The sequence below is a fragment of the Mustela nivalis genome (assembly GCF_964662115.1).
Source record: "Mustela nivalis genome assembly, contig: HAP1_SCAFFOLD_2442, whole genome shotgun sequence".
NCBI classification, from domain to species: domain Eukaryota; kingdom Metazoa; phylum Chordata; class Mammalia; order Carnivora; family Mustelidae; genus Mustela; species Mustela nivalis.
Genome location: NW_028134223.1, coordinates 45,241 through 59,838, shown reverse-complemented (window position 1 = coordinate 59,838; position 14,598 = coordinate 45,241). Strand labels below are relative to the sequence as shown.

The 14,598-nt window shown below is 38.5% G+C and overlaps 1 protein-coding gene across 1 annotated transcript; it reads left to right on the top strand.

The window, feature by feature from the left end:
- Window positions 1–888: 888 nt before the first annotated feature.
- Window positions 889–14,287, top strand: LOC309857763 (KIF-binding protein; the record flags this gene model as incomplete). Its single annotated transcript, XM_082750516.1, has 5 exons — window positions 889–968; window positions 1,282–1,465; window positions 4,076–4,160; window positions 8,517–8,632; window positions 12,871–14,287. Coding segments are annotated over 5 exons (1,341 nt in total), but the record flags the coding sequence as incomplete, so codon positions are not given.
- Window positions 14,288–14,598: the final 311 nt, after the last annotated feature.

Sequence of the window (14,598 nt, the reverse complement as noted above, 5' to 3'; positions counted from 1 at the left end):
GGGGCTCAAACTCACAACCCCCAGATCAAGAGTTGAGTGCTCTACCAACTGAACCAGCCAGGTGCCCCACTTATGTAGGTTTTGAATTTTTTTTTTTTTTTTTTTTTACTGGATAAAATTAAGACTTAAAGGCAAACTGGTAGATTTTTTTTTTTTTTTTTTTTTTTTTTAGTGTATTTGAGGTTCACTTTCCACAGCAGTTAAAATTGTCAGTTTCTAGGCAATCTCCTTTCATTGTTTGACTCTTTAAAAACTTATGGTTAAGAAAATTACTTCTTGGGATGAGTGGGTGGCTCAGTTGGTTAAGTGTCTGCCTTTGGCTTAGGTCATGATCCAAGGACCCTGGGACTGAGCCCCATGTCAGGCTCCTTTCTCAGTGGGGAATCTGCTTCTTCCTCTGCCTGCAGCTTCCCCTACTTGTACTCGCTCTCTCTGACAAATAAATAAAAATTTAAAAAAAAGAAGAGAAAATTATTTCTTGGGTAACATGAAAATGAGCTAGTAAAAAATGAGGTATAGTGGGGCGCCTGGGTGGCTCAGTGGGTTAAGCCACTGCCTTCGGCTCAGGTCATGATCTCAGGGTCCTGGGATCAAGTCCCACATGGGGCTCTCTGCTCAGCAGGGAGCCTGCTTCCTCCTCTCTCTCTGCCTGTCTCTCTGACTACTTGTGATTTCTCTCTGTCAAATAAATAAATAAAATCTTAAAAAGAAAAAAAAAAAAAAAAAAGATGCTTCTTTAAAAAAAAAAAAAAAAAAATGAGGTATAGTGAGCTTTAAAATTTTGCTTTGTCCAGTTTCTCCAGAGGAGGGCGCTTGGTGTTTACAGTTTAAAATTTTAGAGTTCTGTTAAATCTGTTAAATTAGAGGTCTGTTTTTCTTTAATTGTAGATTGGGAGTCCTCCTCTTGATCCTACTGAGCATTTTCTTCCTGAAGAAGAGAAGCTTGCTGAACAGGAGAGATCAAAAAGGTGAGTAGGTACAGAAATCTGCTCTCACAGGTAAATTCCATGTAGTGTAGATAAGATGACTGTTCGAAAAGGCACAATATTTTCTCTTTTGAGATGCTCCTAAAGTTGTAGAATGTGGATTCTGACATAGAATTAAAAATGTCCGTTTGCCACTTACTAGAAATGTTACCCTGTTCAAATCTGAGGCTCTGTTTTCCTCATCTCTCAGATAGCTACTGTAGCCATACCCAACTCCAAGGGCTGGTGAGAGGACCGAGCTATATGAAGGTTCCATATCAATTGTAAACTTATACAGATATTCACTTCTTCACAGATTTGAGAAGGTTTATACTCATAACCTCTATTACTTGGCTCAAGTCTACCAGCATATGGAAATGTTTGAGAAAGCTGCTCATTATTGTCACAGTACCCTAAAACGCCAGCTTGAACACAATGCCTACCATCCTATAGAGTGGGCTATTAATGCTGCTACCTTGTCGCAGTTTTACATCAATAAGGTAAGCTTCTCAAATAGTTGTCTAACAAAAAGTTACTGTACATGTGTATAAATATAGAACCAGGAGTACCTTGAAAATGTCATCTTTTAAAAACAGGTAGCTTATATTTTATGATGTAAACTGGACAGAAAAATGCAGCCCATTTTGCCAGTATACTAGACTTACGTAGCTTTTTATTGCATTAATCCTTTAGAATGGTAAGATGCTGAATTTCGTCCTTGTCTTACATGCTGCTCGCCCCTAAAATTACATGTTAGTTACCTAACACCAATTCGTTTTTAATACAGAACACAATCATTCATTCTAGGGAGATGTTACCTTAAATTGCGGAGTTTATCTTGTAGACACAGCTTTATCTTTATACAGTGGTAATCTGTAACTATGAGGATTTGTCTGAGGAAGTTGACTGTTAAATGTGGGCTTTGATAAAAGCATGTGATGCATTTCAGTTATTCTTTAGAATTAACTCCTCCATAGTAATTTTTCTCTGTTAGAAATGTCTGCTCAGTTCCTGAGTTTGACTCTCTATGATACACTTCTTCTGGAGGATTACCCAGAACAACCTTGAGCTTCTCAGTTGTTGATAATAATTATTCAGAATCACGTTGGTATATTTTTAATTAACCCGTTTATTCCTTTAGTTCCTAAGAGTTTTAATGCTTAAACCCTTTCAGCCACCTTTCTTGGCCAGATTTTCTATTAATCCTCAATAAGATACTCAGCAATAGAAATTACTTCTATTTGTATTTCTGATTTGCTCTGAAATTTTAGTAATTCTTTGCTGATCAGAGTTCCTTCTTTAAATCTCTTTGGTTACCTGCTGCTGTATCCTTCCTGGGCCTTTATCCTTTCTAAGCTTTTTGTTAGTGCTGGTTCTGTAAATGCGCCCTATGTTTAAAGTATTGTCCCACAGAATTTCATTCAGAAAAGCTATTAGCAGGCGAGAAAGGGCTGTGGTGACTGCAGCATCGCTTCTAGGACTTTGGTCTAAGATCAAGCTTGTAAGTAACGCTGTCGCGTCTCTTGGAGCATTCAGTTAAACCTGACTCATGAATCCATTCCATTGTGGTCGTCATCAGAAGTGTTACTTGGTGCCTCTGCTTGTGGCACCTTTTTTTATAGCTTCCAGAGGCCCCTTATTTGTTTTGTTTAGCAACTTTAAAGCCACGTATTCACTGTGATTTTAACTAACACTTAAAACTCCATCGATATTAATAGTACTAAGATATTTAGATATTAATTTAAAGTATAATTAAAAATTTAAAGTTGTTAAGCATTGCTTATGTGGAGCATGCAGTAATTTTCATGAGTATCTCCCCCCCTTGTGCCTTTTTTTTTTAACTGAAATGTTTTCTAAGTTTTTGTTACAACTAGCTGAGTTGCATTGCAAACAGAGATTTGAACCTTTTTTTTTTTTTAAGCAATGCAGTTGTCATTTTTATATCATTCTCATCTTCCATCTGGTTCCAATGATGAGGTTTTGCTACTTGATGTGTCCCTACCTGGCAGATGCTAAAGTCCCACATTTACCAGCCACCTAAAGGGCACAGGGCACTCACTGCTGTAGCGGTGGCTGCTTGCGGGCAACAAAGCCTAATAAAACTGAAAGATAATGATGGGTTAGGGATTGCAGGGGGACAGGTAAAGCTTCTTTATGTAAACTGTAACTTTCTTTGGGCTTCTGAGGTTTAATACCAACATTCTGATCTGTAGATGTTGCTGGGCTAATACTGTACACAGTACCCAGCTAGTCTTGAGGTGGCTTCTGAATTTGCTGTCATGGAGAGATACATTTAGTGCTGAGATTTTGAAGTCATAGCCAACCATGAAAAATCTTCTCAACAAAATGAGGTATTATTAATATGAACTAGACATTTAACTACTAATGAGGGTGGCTTCCAACTAAAAGTTGGACTTTAACTTTGTATCTCTGCTGGGTTGGTCCTATGACTTATGTGATAAACGCGAAGTGTTTGCGAGAACTTTGCCATCCCCAAATTTGAATTAGGAAGTCTTCGAGTGTGTCGGTAAAGCAGTTCCATAAAGTTAATCTGTGAAAATCTGTTAGCTTCAAAAGTTGATGGGAATCCTCATTCATGATACGTAAATTCCCCAAATTACAGAAGACAGGAATCTCTTCCTATCTATATTTACCCTCTTTGCCTTTGAAGTAGGATAATAGATCTCTGAAAATTAAATCTTCAAGTCCTCGGACAGGGGACACATTTATCCCAGATGGCATTTTGGCTATGTGAACTGAACCTAAAGGCCTATGGGAAGCGCTCTCAGTCTAGGATGATCACCGTTCTTGAAGCATCCTGAGTGATAACCCGAAGAGAGCTAACTTTCAGTTCAGTCAGCAGTTGTCTCTCAACCAGTTTGGATTATTATGAAGAGTTTGGGGGATTGTTATTTTAATCTGTGAGGTAGCTTTTTAACTAGAGTATACGTGTCGTATACCTTCTTAATGTTCAGCAACCATACAGGGTCTCCTTAGTGGTTTTTACCCAGTTTTATAGCTTTTCTCATACTAGAAGTCTTTATGTAAAAGTGTTGACTGCAAATAAGGCTAGTGATGATTGCACTTACTCTTGTTTATTTCCTCCACAGCTATGTTTTATGGAGGCCAGGCACTGTTTATCTGCTGCTAATGTCATTTTTGGTCAAACTGGAAAGATCTCAACAACAGAAGACAGTAAGTTCATATGTGCATGTTTTATTACACAGCTTTTAGAAAACATTTTCAAATCCTTTTAAATTTTGGAAAATTCACAAACAGAACAAGGAACTACCATAGCCCTTTTCAATTCACCAGCTTTTAATAATTGCCTCATTTGCAATCACATTTAATTGTTCTTCAGGAGCATTTGAGAGAAGATTGTGAACACTTGATTCCTTTACCCCTTTAGTACTTTCAGTGCATATTTCCCAAGAATATTTTCTTACATAATCATAGAACAGGAAATATAGCATTGATACAATTCTTTATCTATAATGCATATTTCTGTTTCATTAATTATTCCCATAATGTCTTTTCTAGTACTAGAGTATCCAGTTCATGATTTCCTACTGCATTTACTTGTCACATCTCTTTACTGTCCTTTAATCTGGAACAGTTCCCCAGCCATTCTTTCTCTTTCACCACATAGACATTTTTGAAAAATCTAAGCCAGTTATTAAATTAGATTTCCATCAGTTGGTGTTTAATGTTTCCTTAAGCTAAGAATCAGATGATATATTTTTGGTTGGAATACTGCATAAGTGGTTTGTCCAAATGATTAGTTTTTAATTACTGTGTTTTATTTGGTTTTAAAAATCACAGTTAACATGTATATTTGACCACAGTGAGGTATCATCTCATTCTCATGGCTTTTATGGAAAAGACAAGAAATAACAAGTGTTGGTGAGGATGTGAAGAAAAGGGCACCCTCATGCATGTTGGTGAGAATGTAAATTATCTCACAGCCACTGTGGAAAACAGTATGGAGGTTCCTCAAAAATTAAAAATAGAAATAATATATAGTTCAGTAATTCCACTTCTGGGTATTTGCCCAGAGAAAAAGAAAACACTGAACCAAAAGATAAATGCATCCCCATGTTCATTGCAGTATTATTTACAGTCACCAAGATATGAAAACAACTTAAGTGTCCATTGCTGGGTGAGTTGATAAAGAAAATATGGTATATATGTCAATGGATTATTATGCAGGAAAAAAAGGAGAAAAAGAGAAATCTTTTTTAGGGGAGGTATAAACTTGCAGTTATAATTAAGTTGTGGGATGTAATGTACAGCATGGTGATTGTAGTAAATACTGTATTGCATATTTGAAAGTTGCTAAGAGGGTATATCTTTAAAGCTCATTGCAAGAAAAATTGAACTGCATATGGTCATAAATATTAACTAGACTTCCCGTGATGATCATTTTGTAATATATACAAATATCAACTCATTATGTTGTGCATATGAGACTAGTGTATAGTTGATCCTTAGTAATGTGGTGGGGTTAGGGGTCACTATCCCCTGTGTAGTTAAAAGTCCATGTATAAATTTTGACTCCCTAAAACCTAATTACCAAGAGCTTACTGTGGATCAGATGCCTTACCATAACAAACAACGCATATTTTGTATGTTATATGTATTAATACTCTATCCTTACAATGAAATAAACCAGATAAAAGACAATGTTGGGAAAATCATGAGGAAGAGAAAATACGTTTACAGTGCTGTACTCTAAAAAATTCATGTGTAAGTGAACCTGTACAGTTTAAACCCATGTTGTTCAGAGTCAACTGTAATGTCAGTTGTACCTCAATTTTAAAAAACAGTTGGAGGGGCGCCTGGGTGGCTCAGTGGATTAAGCCGCTGCCTTCGGCTCAGGTCATGATCTCAGGGTCCTGGGATCAAGTCCCGCATCGGGCTCTCTGCTCAGCAGGGGGCCTGCTTCCCTTCCCCTCTCTCTGCCTGCCTCTCTGCCTACTTGTGATCTTTCTCTGTCAAATAAATAAATAAAATCTTTAAAAAAAAAAAAATAAAAAAAAATAAAATAAAAAACAGTTGGAGCTTTTTATTATTATCAACTCAGTAACATATCTACATAGGGTCCCTGAACACACTTTACAAAGGTATCAACCCAATAACTTTTGCTTCTAAACCTTAAGGAGGTCAAGTACCCAGTTCCACCAGCTATTTCTGAAAGAGAAAAAAAAGGACTTTATATCTAAGTACAGGTTCCAAATTAGAGTCCATTATTTGTGAATTCACCCATTGCTACCATTTACTTGTGACCCCAAACTTAGTATTCTAGGTACTTCTGTGGTCATTTGTTCAGAACAGCAAAGAAGTTGGGTCACCTGAGGTGCACGTTTCCAGCTGAAGTCGAACGATGCAACACTCGCCTTCTTGTTTCAGCTCCCATAGAGTGAATAAGTGCCCTTTTTGTGGTTTATTTAGTACACTATTCTTCACATTTTTGTGTTTTTTGTTGGCAATTTCATGGTTTAAAATGGCCCCCGAGTGTAGTGCCGAAGTGTTGTCCAGTGTAAACAGGTGACACGGCCGTGACGTGCCTCATGGAGAAATGACAGTGCTGGATATGCTTCGTTCAGGCACAGGTTATAGTGCTGTTGGTTCTGAGTTCAGTGTTAATAAGCCAACAGTAGATACTAAATAAGGGATCGTTAAATAGAAACACACATGAAATTAAGTTATACATATTGATCAGTTGATGAAAATGTGACCAGAAGCTCATGGCAGTCTAACCCTGTATTTTTCCGAGAGGCGATGTTTCAGCATTTGCTGATAATTCCGTGTTCGCAGTGACTATAGAAAGAACATAACTATCACGGATAATGAGAATCAACTGTATGTTGTTTCTTTAGTTTTACTGTTGGAGATAAAAACCACCTTTTGGGGGCACTGAGGTGGCTTAGTTGGTCAAGTGTTTGACTCTTGATTTCACCTGAAGTCATGATCTCAAGGTTGTGGGATTGAGCCCAATGTTGGGCTCCCTGCTCAGTGGAACGTCTGCTTGAGATTCTCTCTCCCGTCCCCGTTCTGCGCCCCCCTCACTTTCTCTCTCAAATAAATAAATAAATAAATCTTAAGAAGGAATAACAAACCCACTTTTTCTGCTGAAACAAATGTTCATCTAAAGGAGACCATCGAATCCACCAGTGACTTGCTTCAGTGCCATGCTTCTGTGTTGTTTGGGAGGCTAGTGACTTGATTCTCTCCCTGTAGAGCTGGGCACTGTGACTGTTATACTTGGTGTTGGTGGTACACCCATGATGATGGAAAAGGTAGCCTACAGAGAAAGGTTTACATGAATTAATAGCAATACTTCATTAAATCTGATATGGTGATGGAAGGTGTTATTTCATGTTACTAAGGATTTTTTCTCAAATAGTGAAAACCAAAATAATTTAAATGATAAAAGTTATTTACTTATTTACATTGTCATTTTATTTATTTTTTAAGTACTCTCCATCCCTATTGTGGAGACCAATGTGGGGCTTGAACTCACGACCTGGAGATCAAGACCTGAGCTGAGATCGAGAGTTGGATGCTTAACAGACTGAGCTACCCAGGTGCCCCAAATCATGCAAATTCTTAAAATAAATTTTTTTTGCAAAAAGGAATGCCCTCCACAGGTGTAACTTAAGTATTTTGGTAAAACTGGATATGGGACTTGCATTACAAAATGAAATAATTGGGCCTTCACTAAACTGTCTCCATCATTCTGAACGTTAGTTTGGGGGAAGCTTTGCACCCAGAACTAACTTTTAATTCATGAGAACTCCATTTCATTTTGAATTTCACTAAATTCAAATTGGAATTTTTGACAAATTGATTAATAGTTAAGCTAACTTTCACCTTGTGTGACATATTTCTCTTCTTTTCTTGAGAGAGAGAGACCATGTATGTGTGCACAAACTTAGGGGAGGGGCAGAGGCAGAGAGAAAGAATGTTTCTCTTTATTTTAGATTTTATTTATTTATTTGGAGAGAGAGAAAATGAGCAAGAGGGAGAGGTAGAGAGAATCTGAATCAGACTCCACACAGAGCCTGATGTCGGGCTTAATCCCACAACCTCGAGATCATGACCTGACTTTGTGTAGATTTGTTTCTTATAGAAGAAGTGGAAACAACAGAATTAGAAGATGGTTATATTACAAGAATGGTTATATAACCCAGGGAACATCTATTTAATTGTATGTAATGCTATACTTAAAAAAAATGTTTAAGAGTTGATAATGATACGGGTGAAGTGTTAGTGGTAGAATATGTAAAAGAAAAACCTATATTAAAAATTGAATATACATTGTGACCTTAGTTTTTACCGACAACACACAAGAAAAAAACTAGAAAGAAATCTACAAAAATAATAATTGGGTGCCTCTGGGTGGTTGGAATTTTGGGTGGGTTCCCCCCCCCACTGCTTCGGTGAGAATCTGTTACTCTTAAATTCAGGAAAAAGTGCTTTAAGAAGAATGTAGTACACAATGAAAATTGTGATGGTGACCATTAAATAAATAACGTTCTGTGATTTTAGCTACTGAAGCTGAAGGAGATGTACCAGAGCTTTACCATCAAAGAAAAGGAGAGATAGCACGATGCTGGATCAAATATTGTTTGACTCTCCTGCAGAATGCCCAGCTTTCCATGCAGGTAATGTAGTCAGAAGTTGCCTTTTTTTTTCCTTAAATAAGCAGGAAGGAAGTAAAAGCTTAAAATCGTAGTTATATTCGTTGGGCTCACTGCATGTTTATTATGCACAGCGTGCAGAATGCTCTCAAATATTTCTTGCTCTCCCATCTGCCTTTTAGAATCTTACTTGTTTAAGGTCTATCCCAAATACCACTTCTTCCTTAAAGACTTTCCTTTGGATAGACTATAAATTCCTGGAGAGGTAGGAGCTTCATTGTATTCATATTATTATCACCAGGCACAGTAGATTCTCAATATATTATATTAATTGTTCAGTGTGTAATTTTTCATGGCCTAGATGTACCATTTCCTTTCTTTAAACACCATAAAACTTTCCTTGCCCATCCTAAATTGCTTAGATTTTGCTTTGTATTATCTCTTCATATTCTTATCTTTTTCCTTTACGTCTTTTTAGACGATAAGCAACTAATCTTTATATACTTTATACAGTACATATATTTATATCTATTTTATAAAAATCTGTATCTGGAAATAGCCCTGCCAGTTTATGGTAGTTGTATGTTTATGGCATTTTACTTAATCTCTCTTTGTCTCAATTTTCTCACAAAGGGGTGGAGTTGATAACAGTACTTAACCTAATAATGTTGTTATTGTTATCAGAGTTAAATGAACATATATATGCTAATCCATACTGAATCCTACTTTCTTTTTTTAATTTTTAATAAAGATTTTATTCATTTATCAGAGATCACAGGTAGGCAGAGAGGCAGGCAGAGAGAGAGAAAGAGAGAGGAGGAAGCAGGCAGAAGCTTTAACCCACTAAGCCACCCGGGTGCCCCTGAATCCTATTTTCTAACCACTAAGGAAGAAAGGAAATCATTTGGATGCAGTATACTAAACATAGATACATAGAAAACTTTCCTGGAGGAGTTAGGCTTTTTTTTTTTTTTTTTTTTTTTTTTTTTTTGCATGCATTAAAATACAATAATTTTTACTAGTGATAATATAGAACTTATGAAACTACTAAACAAAAGAAAACCAGACAAACCACAAAACCCCAGAAGCATACATTGTGCAAGGATGAGAACATTTTAGAGGTAGAGGGTAAAGGTGAGGCATATTTGGGAAAGAAAGGAAATAGGAGAGCTAGATAGTTTTATGTCTAGAGAAGCTGGAGCTAGGAAAAGCCATCAACTTGCTTCTGCTCAGAAAGCAGCCAGGAAAGCATGTAAATAAGCAAACAGCTGGGGAGCAAGTAAGTAAATAAAATTTGGGAGACTAAGGGCCTGCATTTGAAGTAAAGGGGTCTTAAATGGTGAAATAGACTGCCATTTAACTCCTACCCATCACTTACTTGATGTTTTCCAGACTGGGCACCAGAACTTACCACCTGGTTGCTTAAAACTACTTTATTTTATTTTTTTTAAAGATTTTATTTATTTATTTGACAGAGAGAGATTACAAGTAGGCAGAGAGGCAGGCAGAGAGAGAGAGGAGGAAGCAGGCTCCCCGCCGAGCAGAGAGCCCGATGCTGGACTCAAGTCATGACCTGAGCCGAAGGCAGCGGCCAAACCCACTGAGCCACCCAGGCGCCCTTGAAACTACTTTAAATAGTCACCTGCTCTGAAATGACTCAGATTCTTCTTAGTCTGACTTTGCTACTTTAACTTCTTCCTTTGATTATCTGTTCACCTGAAAAACTTTCTTCAACTCAAGTTTAAGACCTACACAAACGTACTTAGCCAGCTTTGTGCTGGTCGATGTCCAAGGAGGAAGAGTAGACTTGGGGTTTTCCTTCACGTAGAAGTGCACCTTGGGTCAGTTCCACAAAGGAGAGACACCATGCCAGAGGACATGCAAGGGGAAGTAGCATGTGAAGGATGCTCTGGGAATGAGTCGGAATTAGCTGGACTGGAGAAACGGAAGTTCAGCATTCCTGCCAGCAGAAGCAGCACAGGGAGCGTAGTATTAGATGGAGTGGACAAAGGCCTGTGAGGCTGGCAGAGTGGGAGAGCATGTGAGCTAAGACAGAGTCAGAAGGGGGCTGGCATAAGCAGGGCCTTTGAGGAGTGGAGGCTTAAAGGGTTTTGGAACAGTCGCTTGGGGGGCGAATTGAGGGGAAGTACCAGGAGAGGAGGGAGATTAGGTAGAAGAGCACAGTGACCGTCCAGGTGGGAGGTGAAGGGAACTTGGTCTGGGGTGGTGTCAGGACAGGTGGAAGAGGAAAGAATGGATTCCAGAGCTCTTCGGGAAGCAAATGTAAAGGACTTGGAGACAGACTGAAAGTGTGGGGTAAAGGGGAGCAGGGAGGGACAGCTCTAGGATGATTTGCGGGCTGTTGGCTGTCCGGGTAGATGGAGGCTTCTTCACTCAGTACTACGGTAGGAAGCAGTGGAAGAAGAATAGGAGTTCTGCTGTGGAAATCCTGCGGATGAGGAGCCTTCGGGTGTTCTGACAGGAGACGTCTGTGGGGGGCTTCGGCTATGGGGCTGCAGCTTGTGAAGAGGTGTGGGCTGTAGCCGTAGGACTGTGAGGCATCCTCACATGGGTAACGGTTGCAGCCGTGGGTGCGTACAGAGTCACCTGGAGGGCAGTGCCATCCAGTAGAAATAGAATACCAGCTGTGTATGTAATTTTCAGTTTTCTAATGGCCACATTAGAAAAGGAGGAACGGTGAATCAACTTTATACCTTTTATACCCAGATTATATTTTAAAAATTGTCATTGATATTAAAGAGATTTAAAATTACTTTTGAATTAAGTCTTAGAATTGGGTATATCATGGATACAGCCCACATTTCAGTTTGAACTTGCCACATTACCAGTGCCCAGGAGTCATCCATGTGTGGCCACTGGCTGTTGTTTTGCAGTGCAGATCAAGAGACAGTGTTGAGTGACAGGAAGAAAAGGCTTTGGGGGGGGGGTGAAGCATAGAGGGATCTGATGTTCAGTTTTATTGGCCAGGAAGAGGAAGATGAGTTTAGTATTTTTTTTTCCTTTTTTTTAAGATTTATTTGAGAGAGAAAGAGTGGTGGAAGTATGAGTGGGAGGAGGGGCAAAAAGGGAGGGAGAGAGAGAGAATCTCAAGCAGATTCTGTGCTGAGTGAGGAACCTACCCCAGGGGTTGATCCCAGGACACATGAGATAATGACCTCAGCTGAAACCAAGAGCAGGACACTTCACCGACTGAACCACGCTGACACCCTGAGCTTAATCTCTCTCTCTCTCTCTCTCTCTTTTTTTAAAGATTTTATTTATTTGAGTGAGAATGAGAGAGAAAGCATGTACACACAAGCAGGAGAGCAACAGGCAGAGTGAGAGGGAGAGAAGCAGGCTTCCTACTGAGCAAGGAGTCAGATGTGGGGCTTGATCCCAGGACCCTGGGATAATGACCCCTGCTGAAGGTAGACACTTAACCAGTTGAGCCAGCAAGGCACTCTGCTTAGTCTATTTTTTAAACCATTTTACCTTTTTTTTTTTTTTTTTTTTGCTTCCTGTCCTGAGAGGTAGCGGGAGATATCTTTGACAGATTTAACTGTGTCTTCACTTGAGTGTCTTTGAGACCTAGGACATTTCTCTGTATTTCTCTAAATAACTTCTAGCATAGACATCATATCATTAATCTTAATGGCATCTCGGTGCAGTATTTTTAGGATATAGATTACAGTTGCATTCTAATTTTAAAATATTAATATTGCATGTGTATAATGTTTCACAGTCTCTAAGGTTCTTTCATATGTCTTTATCTTACCTGAAAAGAGAAACCATAAATGGGTTTTAGCTCCCTAAAGAGGAAAGTCCTGTATAAGCAGCTTATTTGATTTAAAAATCTTTTTCTTGGGGCGCCTGGGTGGCTCAGTGGATTAAAGCCTCTGCCTTAGGCTCAGGTCATGATCTCAGGGTCCTGGGATGGAGCCCCACATCGGGCTCTCTGCTCAGCGTGGAGCCTGCTTCCTCCTCTCTCTATCTCTCTGTTTGCCTCTCTGCCTACTTGTGATCTCTGTCTGTCAAATAAACAAATAAAATCTTAAAAAAAATAAAAAATAAAAATCTTGTTCTTATATTTTTTACAATTGAAATATAATTAGAAGAAAGTTTTAAAAGATGTGTAAGATTATGGTACCTCCATAAACCCAGCTGAGAAAGAGGGCTTTCTTTTCTTCTTTAGTTTGCCATAATATTGTTTGACAGCAGGAGATCAGTGTCGTGTCTCACCATAATGTATTTTTTTCTTTCAGGACAACATAGGAGAGCTTGATCTTGATAAACAATCTGAACTTAGAGCTTTAAGGAAAAAAGAATTAGATGAGGAAGAAAGGGTGAGGAAGAAAGCTGTACAGTTTGGAACCGGTGAGCTGTGTGACGCCATCTCCGCGGTGGAAGAGAAAGTGAGCTATCTGAGACCTTTAGATTTTGAAGAAGCCAGAGAACTCTTCTTACTGGGTCAACACTATGTCTTTGAGGCAAAAGAGTTTTTTCAGATTGATGGTTATGTCACTGACCATATCGAAGTGGTCCAAGACCACAGTGCTCTGTTTAAGGTGCTCGCCTTCTTTGAAACCGATATGGAGAGACGGTGCAAGATGCATAAACGGAGAATAGCCATGCTAGAGCCCCTCATTGTGGACCTGAATCCACAGTATTACCTGTTGGTCAACAGGCAGATTCAGTTTGAGATTGCACATGCGTACTATGACATGATGGATTTGAAGGTTGCCATTGCCGACAAGCTGAGGGACCCCGATTCACACATTGTAAAAAAAATAAATAATCTCAATAAATCAGCATTGAAGTACTACCAGCTCTTCCTAGACTCCTTGAGAGACCCAAATAAAGTCTTTCCTGAGCACATAGGGGAAGATGTTCTTCGTCCTGCCATGTTAGCTAAGTTTCGAGTTGCCCGTCTGTATGGTAAAATCATCACTGCAGATCCCAAGAAAGAGCTAGAAAATTTGGCAACATCATTGGAACATTACAAATTTATTGTTGATTACTGTGAAAAGCACCCTGAGGCTGCCCAGGAAATAGAAGTTGAGTTAGAACTTAGTAAAGAGATGGTGAGTCTTCTTCCAACAAAAATGGAGAGATTTAGAACCAAGATGGCCTTGACTTAATAATCCTTGTTTTTAATGAAAGTGCAATATTAAAGAGAGATCTCCCCTTAGTCAAACAAACCCCATTCCATTGTGATGTTTACCTTTCTAGCCAGATGAGTGCAGTTTGAACTTGATATAACAGACCAGTTGTCTATGCTAGGACCTTAATCAACATAAAGATAATTTATACCTAATTATGTAAATTGCCTTGTTAAGGTGACATGTGATTGGTATGTTAGATTGCTTGTTTCCTATTTAAATAGAAACCTTTTCTGCCTCCGTTTCTAAAGGTAGGTTCTTTGTTGGCTAGTACTTGATAGATTTGTTAAGAAGAACAACTCTGGAGTTACATACCTGGTAGATAAGCCTGTTAATTAAAAAGTAACTTCTTGTTATTCTTCCCAAATACTTACTTTCCTAATTCCCAGAGAAATCGCTCCTTTTCTGAAAACATCAAAAAACTAAGTTATATTGTTGTAAAGTACTGTAAAGTAGTTTTGTCTCATTTATAGAGGAAAAGGCCTTGTTGGAAATAAATTGACTTGTTTCACTAATAAAAGCTTCCATTTACTCTTTTGTTTTCTTGTAAGAATTCGTTTTGTTTTTGGCACTTTGAGTGTATTGCTCTACTTGAAGCCAGAGAATAATATTTCTTGTGCCTCATCTCACAGTTAGAAAACATTAAAACCTCATTCCAAACCAGCACAGATAATCTCTGTGCTGGAAAAATCTACTGGCTGAGTCTCTTACAAGAGCATTTTGGTGTATTTATAAACCTTGAAGCACTTTTGAAAAAGAATATGTACTTCAAAATAACATGGTTAATATACGTTAGTCATTTCAAGAAATGAAGAATTGAAATGGAGTCCC